Here is a 10,551-nt window from a genome sequence, read left to right as displayed (position 1 = left end):
TCAACAGGGAAATCCTTTACAACCACCACCTAGCTTTAATTTGCAGCATTCCCAGGAATCCCAGCAGGCGTGGATATCTGGAAGTTTAGGAGCAGAGGTGAGCCGGGCAGTCCCTGTTGCAGCGGGAGCGGGAGCGGAGCTCGCGCTCACGTTTAGTACGTTAGTTGGAGCAGACAAGCCATGCTCAGCCAAAGGCACTTCCACCTTGGAATACCACCATTTCCAACCAAGCCCTACTCCAGCAGGCCACGTGCTTTGTGTTACATGCCAGCTCAGCTCACTCAGGCCACTTTCTAAGAAAGGCTTAGGAACAGAGGCCACACCAAATCCTTGCCCCGCACGGTCAGCGCCGAAGCAGCACAGCCCCAGGACAGCCTTCCTCGGCCAGGGAATCCCTTGGAAGACGCTCCCTTACCTCTTCGAGACTCTGTAATGTGCTGTGGTCAGTTTGCCAGTCTCGGGGTCATGCACAGTAGCCCGGCTCAGCTACAAAAAGAGAAAGGACAAGGCTTACCCACCTCGCAGGCTGCGCTCTGCCAACCCCAGGGCTTCCAGAGGGTTCCGATTGCTCCGGATGCAAAGCTCACAAATTAGCAAGGTTGGGAGGGCAACACAAGCTGCAGCTGCTGTGTTCAAATTGCACCAAATTGGTTGGAAAAATTTGGTTAGATTGTCCTTTCACTTTTTTTCCTCCCTTTCTAAATTTTTTTCCTTTTTTTTTTTTTGTTTTTTTGGTTTTAACTAAGACTTTCTGCGAGTAATTTCTGATGCTGAGTTTCCCAGACAATTCCTCTCCACCCAGAAGTTTAAGTAAGTCCTTCCTGATGGTGTGCGTGGCCAATCTTTTAATTAACACAACTAAAACCAGGGGAGGGCAAGCAGGGGCAGGTGGTTTTTCAGATCCAGCCAATTTTGGAAAAGGCTGGCTAAATTCAATACTTGCAGTACTTAGTAGACAAGCTGAAAAGAACCAGGAGTCTGGTGAAAACGAGCCAGATTTGTGTCAGGCAGGAGGCAAAGGAGCCCAGCAGGGAGTATGGGATTATCCTGGACAAGGAAATGCTCTGTGTGTGTGTGTGTGTGTGTGTGTGTGTGTGTGTGTGTGTACACAACAAGGACTCAAAGCATCTCTTACACCTGTAAAGGCACTACACATTTTCCAAGGAAGGGGAGGACAACTCTTGGTTGGTGAGAAGAGCAAGGGGGAAGGAATATATAAATTAAAACCAAACTCCAGGTTTTACTGAAGGCTTTGTAGCATCACATGTTTTTCACACTGACTGCAGAGACCTGACCGTTGGAAAACACACACCGAGGAGGCGCCCGAAAAAGAAAGAGAACAAATCCAAACACGCCCCCAGAACTTCCAGCTGAAGGAAGAGACTGAGAAACTCAGCAGGAACAGCCTGTCACAGATCTGCAGGGAACAGCAGGGTGGACTCCACGGTTGTCCTTTAGCCCACCTCTTGTCTCCCCATAAAGAGCAGGACGTACACACTCATTCCAGGCCCAAGACCTCTGGCACGGAGCTCTCTTACCTTTTGCTAATTCTGTAATGTGCCGTCTCCAAGGCTCCCGTTATGGGGTTTGAAATGGTGGCTCGCCTCAGCTGTGAAGCGAACCATCAGAATAGTTGCATTACAAGCACAATCTGCATCCCAGCAATCCGACCCTCAGAAGCCTGGGGGGATAACGCCCGGAGCCGCCGCGCCACCGCCCCGGCACTGCCACTGCCCCGGGCTCGCCTCAGAGAACCGGGGCAGCCGCCACTCTCACTAGAAACAGGGGGGGCCTGTTTGGGGTTGGTTTTTTAGGGTTAGAGAAGATCAGGTTTTCCAGAAGTCCTGTTTCCACGCCTGCAGCAAGGAGAACAGCTGCTGAATAGAGCAAACTAGAGGCTTTCGTTCCTTTGCGTTGCAGCAGCTGCTGGAGCAGCACAGTGCTGTGGCAGGTGAATACCTGGTGCTGTGTTACTCTGTCCAGCACAGTGCTGTGGCAGGTGAATACCTGGTGCTGTGTTACTCTGTCCAGCACAGTGCTGTGGCAGGTGAATACCTGGTGCTGTGTTACTCTGTCCAGCACAGTGCTGTGGCAGGTGAATACCTGGTGCTGTGTTACTCTGTCCAGCACAGTGCTGTGGCAGGTGAATACCTGGTGCTTTGTTACTCTGTCCAGCACAGTGCTGTGGCAGGTGAATACCTGGTGCTGTGTTACTCTGTCCAGCACAGTGCTGTGGCAGGTGAATACCTGGTGCTTTGTTACTCTGTCCAGTACAGAGCACAAGGAGTTTCACAGGTAAAGTGGATCCAGGCAGCACCATCATTCTCAACAAGCCAAAGATGAATAAACCCTCCTTTTTGGGTTCTTCCTATACCAAAAGCAACACTGAACTCTTCTGTGCTCACACAAACTACTGCTTCATCCATGGTTGTACTGCACTCCTGAGATACACAGAGTGAAACTCTTGGCTCAAGGCCTTCCTTTCCTTCTCTTGTGCTCCATTTACTTCGTGCCATCCCGTGTGTGTTAATGTTCCAGTTCAGGACCTTACATGCACCCTTTAGCTTGGTTTATGTTCTATCAGACACTCCAGCTCTCATAACTGGGGAGGTTGAGGTGCAGAGCACAAATTCTGGAAGAGGCACAAGGCAACACCAAGTCCCAACTAACCAGAAGTATTTCTCTACTGTTAAACTAAGTAAATCAACACTTACTAACAAGAAAAGGCACTGGGAGCTCCCAATATGCTGCCTCTCCTCTCATCCCATGCAGACACATAAAAACCAAGGCACAAACCACAATTCCAGCGAGACTCCCACAGCTGAATAACGAGCTGAATAATGCCAGCACAGATCAGACAGTGCTGTCATCCCAGAGGATGGCAACATCCCAAGCATTGGGAGTGAGATGACCTTTCAGTCTCCAGAAACACAATCCTTCTGGCTGCTGAGCCGCGCAAGGCCTCGGCCGCAGGGAACACGTGGAACGACAGCCACATACAGATGCTCCTGCATTAATGACATTAATGTGGAGCTCTGTCTTTGCCATGAGCCAAATGTCTGACAGGAAAACAACGACCTCAGCAAGTCCAGAACTTACAGTGACCACATCCACAGGTTTTCTGCTCCCTAAGGAAGTGATCTGGTCACATTCCACAGACACAGTGCCAGTGCTTTTGCAGCACTGAAGGGGCTCAACCACCTACAGCCCAACACGCAGGGCTCTGAGTCTCAGCCCTGCAGCAAAGCTGCCTGCCAGGAGAGCAGGAGATGCCTCACAGTGAAGTGAAAAAGCTTGTACTTCCTGCTTACAGTTCAGACTGTCCTCTCAGGAACCACAGAACAGAATCACTGAGGTTGGAAAAGGCCTCCAAGGTCATCGAGTCCAACCTGTGCCCGATCCCCACCTTGTCCCCCAGCCCAGAGCACTCAGTGCCATGGCCAGTTGTTCCTTGATTATTGTCTGCACTCAGGAACAGGCATCTTTGCATCCAGTGTCTGGAACAGGGTTCAAGAGCCACCACAGTCAATAAGAAGGCAAATATCACCAATTAAGCCCTGCCCTCTTAAAGGTCTTTCATCTGCAGGCAACTTCCAAGCCTGGGGGACAGCAGCCAGTTTTATACCAAAATGGAGACTACAACCATTCTTTCTTGTCTGCACAATAAGGTGGCATTCCAGGAGCAGAGGAGAGGCTGCCTTTCCCTAGACAGCACTCTTCTCCAGACTTTAAAGGAAAAAGCAAAAGCCAGACACCCCAGCAAATACCAGGAATACTCCAAGGCACCCTAGCTGCAGCATGTTTGTTTTCTGCTGGGGAACATCAGTGTGTGCTGAAATGGTGCCTGCTGGAAGAGCCTGGCAGCCCTGCCCTGCTGTCAGCTGGCCCTGCCCATCACACAGCATTCCCACCTTTCCCACCATCTCCTGCAGAGCGTCACCAAGAGCTGCAGGGTGAGGAAAGCAAGGTGTGAGGGCACTGCCTGCCAGAGGACACATCACACCCACTCACACAGGAAGCACACGGGGAATTTGGGATTCCAAAGGCAAAGGAGCATGAGACATTTACCCCCATAGATTTTCAGATTCCAAAGGCAAAGGAGCATGAGGCATTTACCCCCATGGATTTTCAGATTCCAAAGGCAAAGGAGCATGAGGCATTTACCCCCATGGATTTTCAGATTCCAAAGGCAAAGGAGCATGAGGCATTTACCCCCATGGATTTTGGGATTCCAAAGGCAAAGGAGCATGAGGCATTTACCCCCATGGATTTTCAGATTCCAAAGGCAAAGGAGCATGAGGCATTTACCCCCATGGATTTTCAGATTCCAAAGGCAAAGGAGCATGAGGCATTTACCCTGGGCTTGGCCAGTTCCTTCACGGTCTCGATCTCCTCGTCGGAGATGATGTCCAGGAAGCGAACGATCCGGGGCTTGTCCCACTCATCCTCCTGCTTGACAGGGCCCAGGATGTACCTGGGGTTCCTGTTCCCGTCGTAGTAGCGGCAGAAGAGCCTCTTCTGTCTCCGAGGAGTCTGGAAGGGAGGCAGAGCCAGAGGGTCAGAGAACTTCCATGGGACATCAATATCTCCGAGAAACACAAATGTCCTGAGGACAAGACAAGGGAACAACCCACCTTCCCTACCTCGTTGTTGCTACAGGTTAAAGGGATGTTTCCAGTTTAAAAAAATTAGTAGTGTCAGCACATGAATGTTGCTGTGTAATACTTCAACAAGCATTACTTGACATAGTCCTATTAAAGTAATTTTCTCACTAAAAAACCACCCTTATTTAATTCTCTAAGTAACTCTAGACTTCCACCATCCTTGCTCAATTAATCCCACTGATGTAGCACATCCAAGTCAGCCAGCACAGCCCTGCCTGTGGCAGTATTACTTTTAGTCTACTGGACTGACTGAATCAGGGAAGAAATCCAACACACTCATCCAGCTGCTCTAACAACTTCCTTGCTTCCACACCACACACAAATTCCTGACATTGTTTGGTTGGGTTCAAACATGTGAGAACAGTCTACTCCACTTTACCATTTTGAGCCCCTCCCCACGGCACAGCATTTCGTACTTCCTTCTCTCAGGCAGGTAATCCTTTTTCTTAACCTCAGTTTCCTTCTCCTGCTCTTCTGAATCCGTGCTGGACTTATTTCCTTCTTTCTCTTTGGCCATGATATATTCAAAATATTTCATGTTCCCGTTGGCTCTTTGATGTTCGGGATCTATTGACAAGGAAAGAGGGGAGGATCACTGGCAGCTCTCCAGCTGGGGAGGGACTATCCCAAAGTGGCTATTTACAGGAAGCAAAAGGAAACAGAGGCACACTAGTGCTTCCCAAACCCTCACTGCACATGCAGGTCCCAGCACTCAGCAAAAGGGTTTGGGCCTTCCAGCCCATCTCACCAGTGAGGGAGAGACAAGGGAATGAGACAGGGAGAGAGCTGGGACAGCATGAAACCTAAACAATACCTTGATGGGATTTAAGATTTCTGGGGACAAAGCTTTTAACAATCACTAAACTTACAGAAGCTTCAGATCTTTGATAAATGGTTCTCAGGAGCTTTTGCTATGTTAGGTTTAGTTCTGAGCTTCTCAGTGCCTCCTTTACACAGTCAATCAGCAAAGTATTCACAGCACAATAAAGACTTTCATATTTCACAGAACAGTCTCTTATCTCGCTGTCTTGTATTCTGTATTTCTTGTTTTTCCAAGCTTTTCATCTCCAACATGCTTCATTTGCATTTAAATCATCTGCAGAGATTTTGGTATCACTCTAGTTTCAGTTTCACTCAGTTTGGTTTTGCCTGTACTTAAATGGGAAGTAATCTCAGCCCAGGCAAGTAAAATACAGGGAGAAAGGCAAGTTTCAGAAAATAATGACTAAGATGGGTAAGGGGTTAGAAGCCAACAGTGCTGGGAGGTAGAAGGAACAATCCTTAACCCCAACACTCCTGAGGTGGTAGCTGAGCCTAACTGTCCATCTGAAAACTCAAAATATGTTTGACAAAGGCACGGCCAAGCCCAGAGCACAGGCAGAGCACACTGCCCAGAGCACAGGCAGGAGCACACTGCCCAGAGCACAGGCAGGAGCACACTGCCCAGAGCACAGGCAGGAGCACACTGCCCAGAGCACAGGCAGGAGCACACTGCCCAGAGCACACTGCCCAGAGCACACTGCCCAGGACAGTGCACAGCCAGTGTTCCCCCAGCACCCAGCTGGCTGCCCCTTGCCCATACCCAGCTCCAGGAGGCGTTTGGTGAGTGCCATGGCCTTGCCCAGGTCCCCCTGCTGATACACAGCATAGCTCAGGTAGTCCAGGATGTAGACTTTGTCTGCAGAGGACACTTCCCCCTCATCCAGCTGCTTCAGAGCTTGCTCCATCCAGAGCTCCGTGTGGTAGTAGTCAGCTTCCGTGTAGGCAATCTTCCCCAGCTCAAAGCAGTCCTCAGCTGTCAGGAAGGATTTGTGCTTCACACCTGGATGTAACACAAAAGCACAATTTACACAGGGTTCCAGCCCAGCCCTCACAGTGACATTCTTCATTTCCCCTTCTCACAGCGCTTTAATTTCGGTTCTCCAACAGCTCCCTTCTGTGCTTGCCACTTGGTGAGACTCAGATGAAGGCTGTAAATCCCTGGCAGAACACAGGGATGCAGATTTTCATTCCCAGAATGCCAGCAACGAGCTGAATGTCTTTACCATTAGCGAAAAACAAAATAAAACAAACCTTCCCCAAAACCCCCGACCACTCTGAGCAACAGGGAGCGAAATAGGAAGTTTCAGAAATCTGTTTTCCAACACGTCACATTATCACTTTCAAAAGGTTCCTGAAGAACAGTTTGTTAGGGACAACTTCGAGGGGGAGGAAAAGGAAAACATCAGGCAGTAAATTCCCAGCTGCTCGGGATTTTTTTGAAGACAGTCATTTTTAGAAACATTTTAAGTGACCTCTGAAAGATTAAACCACTTGTAAGCAAATTACAGATTCCTATTTTTGCCCCTGGAAATACAGGCCCAAAGAAAAACCAAATTCAATCTTGTAAGAAGGAAACAGGACCTGCCAGTTTTCCAGCTAAAATTACACTCCTGATTACATCTTAATACATTTCTACCAGCAGCTCTGCAGCCCTCAAAGAGGGAAGCTGCTCTGCTGAAGGGATATCCATGAAATGCAGTATTCCCACAGCACAGCTTTGCTCACTGAACACCTTGTGCTGGGATGGGCAGTGACTGCAGTTGTCTGAGCCTGAAGCTGCAAATTCTCAAAGCACACCAAGATTTGGCAACATGGCAGGAGCTGAGGCTCTGACCCAAACAAGGAACACAAACAAGTGACCACACAAGACATTCCCCTCTGGAGCTCTCCAGAGTCCAACCCATTCCCGTTTATACTCCAGAACTTCCAGGTTCTGCCATTACACTTCATCACACACAGTCAGCACAGCTCATTGCTTCAAAAGAAGCAAAACCTTCCCCTGGTGTTTTTGTGCTGTTTTAAGGAAACAGTAACGAGCTGCTTATTGTATTAGAAGGCATCTGTAGGTCCTTGAGATGATCTTGAACCAAACCCAAAAGCAAGGTTATACATCATAACATACAGAGCCAATTACCCTTAATTTTATTAGGCATCTGACCACAATGAGCACTTGCAAAAACAGATGGATTGCACAGAGCTGACTTTTTGCCAGTTGGCACAGCACTATTTTTGAACAGAGGAAACAAGGAAGATTTATCAGAGAAAGAGTTTTCTGACAAGAGAGAAGCTTGTCCTCTCCAGGATATGAATCTATTAAAGGTCAGCTCAGGTAATGCCACACGAGCTCAAACCTGTGTATGCACTGTCTTTTGCTTTTCAGTTTAGACAGCCCAAAGAAACTTCCCAATCTGAAGGGTCCATCTTATCCCTGAGAGGGAAAAGGATAATGAAGGATAGAACTGGTTTGTTAAAATGCATTAAGTTGTGCAATAATATCTGCCAGTGCAACAGAAGGAAAACCCTCACCCAGGCAAGATTTTTATTGCTCTCGATTTTTTATTACAAGTTATTAACACCAAACTATCTTACCATTGCTAGAAGAAAGACACAGATTTCAACTAAAAAGAATTTCTTTCCTAAGTTTTAGCCACTCAAACCTTTTCCTGTTGTTACCTTCACACTGAGGAGCTGAGCGAGGTGGAACAGAGGAAATGATTTATAAACAGGACATTTAAAGTTCACAGTGACTGCTGCAAATAACATGGATGGCTCTTACCTGGCAGATTCCCTCTGGAGAGGGTGTCTGTGTCCAGATTATACGTGTCCTGGAGCCTCAGGAGGGCTTTGGCTGCACCAGTCTGATCCTCATCATTGGGGAAGAACTGCCGCTGGATGGTCATGTTGGAGATAAAGCCTGGGAAAGACAGGGAAACCCTTGGCTTTGTCCTGGGAATGCTGTAAACTCCAGGCATTAAAGATCCACCTTCACACAGCTCTGAACTGAACTCATGCTGCACAATTAGCATTGGGTGGGTTTTTTTAATTAAAGCAAGCAAAGGAACAGTCACAAAGAAACACTTGGGGGCTTTTTGCAGCAGCACGAGGGGATGTTTGTTGGACAGGAGACCAGCAGGTTCTATAAAGTAAAGAATATTCTCTCAAGGAACTGTTCCCCTCTTTTGCCCCAAGTTCCAGAGGCACAAGCAGTGCCAACATGATGCTGATTAAATCCATCTTAATGTCCACCAGCAGAAATCTAAACAGCATGACCAAAACCAGCCCAAGCACAGTATGCAACACTCAGCTGGCAAAACCATCCAAAAAATAGTGAACTGGGCAAATCTGTGATTTTTGCCACACTCTAGTAGTCCTTTTTAACTATTCAGAACTCATAACACTATTACTTTAGGGGAAAAAAACACAATATCCTTTCCCTCTTGTTCTGCCTTTCTTTTACTGCACTGCACTTCCCCAGTATTTTCCTTTCTCCTTATAACAAAAAGTGGACTTTCTTTTTCTCCCCTCGTCATTCAGAAGAAGGGCTTAAGACACTCCAGTCCAGATTTGTGGCTGGCAGGTGCAGAGCCTTTTCAGTTGGCACACTCAGTCCCTCTCACAGCAACAGGGAAGTGGAATGTGCTGAATCCTGACCAGAGACGAATCCTGGGTCTTTTTAAAAGCTCTGCTTTCTCACAGTTCCTTACTACAAACCTCCACCTGGTATTAGCTGTTGAGAGAGTCTCACAGGTCAAATATAACCATGCTGGCTTCCTTTTGCTAAGTGTCTTTCACAGCCAACCATTTCATGTCCTGTTCCTTGCTAAGGAGCCTCTACTCTTGCTGAAGCAAAGAGCCAGCAGAGTGTTTACCACACTAATTCAGGCTGGTTCCACAAGTGCTCAGTCTCAAAAGCAGCCTCACAAACCCCATTCAAACCCTGCCATGGGAAGGACACAGCCAAGGCACTGCATTCAGCACATGATCCTGTTTTTTTCCTGCAGGCACACTCACCATCTGACATGTCCTTCAGCACCAGGCTCTCCAGCTCCCCCCACTCTGTGTTGAGCCTTTTCATCAACTTGAAGGCATTTACAGGATGTCCCAAAAACCCCTCTGGGTCTTTTGTGGCAGTGGCTGTCAGCTGATCCAATTTCTCTGCCCATCTATAATGAAACCACACATTCATTAAAGTCTTGCACAAGTCTGCTGATGCTCTGGAGAACTGATTTCAAGCTACTCAAGTGTCTTCCTTAATAAAAAACCCAACAGAAATTGCAAGCATTTACATTATCTATATATAGAGTCTCCTAGAAGGAACAAAAAGGGCTATTTGCTTTATTTTTTCCCCTTTTTTTAATCTTCTTCCTCAGCTGCAGCTCAAACCTTGTGCTGCCCTTGCTGTCTTTGTTGGGACCCTGCCTGAAGGTGCTCCTTCCTACAAGCCCCAAAAGCACTGTGCCAGCACTTCCATTATGAGCTGGCCATGCAGGACTAATCAAAAACAAAGCTTTACCCCCATTTGCAATCTTTTATTTTTAAATGGCTGTTTCCCCCCCCACTGAAGTTTAGAAAAGGCAGTTCCACGCTTGTCTCAAGTTATTTTATGTTCAGACACACACTCTTACATCTGTGATAAGCTCCTTACTTATCCCACCACAAAGCTGAAAGCTTAAGAAAGGACAAGGAGCCCAGATCCCATTCCTGGTGCTGCTTCTCCATCTCCACAATCCTCTCTAAGTGCCATAAATCATTCCCAACCCCAATGTGCTCCCAAACAGGCACAGCTTTCACAACAATGCAGGTTCTACAACATGAGGATGTAACAACGCCCTGAAATCAGGGTAAATTCATGTTAAAAAGCCACACCCCACAGACAAAACCCAACCACAGCAGAAGGCAAACACAAAAATCTGCAGCCTGGAGGGAACTCTGTCCACCAGCGTGTTCCAGAACCTGGTTTGCCTGAATTAGGTTTGCAGGATTTCTTCCAAGTGGTTTCTGTTTGATAAAAGGCCCCACACGAGGCTGAGCCATCCTCCACATTCCAGGGAATTACCAGCTGTCT

General features: G+C 47.7%; 1 protein-coding gene across 5 annotated transcripts in view; it reads right to left on the bottom strand.

Moving 5' to 3' along the window:
- P4HA1 (prolyl 4-hydroxylase subunit alpha 1) overlaps window positions 1-10,551 on the bottom strand; it is a 29,771-nt gene that overhangs the window by 9,003 nt on the left and 10,217 nt on the right. For 3 of the 5 annotated variants that reach the window (XM_051799680.1, XM_051799677.1, XM_051799678.1), the window contains 6 exons: window positions 9,498-9,649; window positions 8,263-8,400; window positions 6,247-6,486; window positions 5,044-5,231; window positions 4,357-4,533; window positions 416-486 (listed from right to left, as the gene is read on the bottom strand). In XM_051799680.1, coding sequence (XP_051655640.1) covers window positions 416-486; window positions 4,357-4,533; window positions 5,044-5,231; window positions 6,247-6,486; window positions 8,263-8,400; window positions 9,498-9,649 — 966 coding nt within the window. Of the gene's footprint in view, window positions 1-415; window positions 487-1,538; window positions 1,610-4,356; window positions 4,534-5,043; window positions 5,232-6,246; window positions 6,487-8,262; window positions 8,401-9,497; window positions 9,650-10,551 lie in introns of all 5 variants that reach the window. The other 2 variants (XM_051799676.1, XM_051799681.1) reach the window with 1 other exon arrangement.

This window comes from Manacus candei, unplaced genomic scaffold (genome assembly GCF_025592945.1).
Source record: "Manacus candei isolate 608988 ecotype Guabito, Panama unplaced genomic scaffold, ASM2559294v1 h1tg000050l, whole genome shotgun sequence".
NCBI classification, from domain to species: domain Eukaryota; kingdom Metazoa; phylum Chordata; class Aves; order Passeriformes; family Pipridae; genus Manacus; species Manacus candei.
The sequence above is the reverse complement of the archived record's forward strand: the minus strand, read 5'-3'. Positions and strand labels throughout refer to the sequence as shown.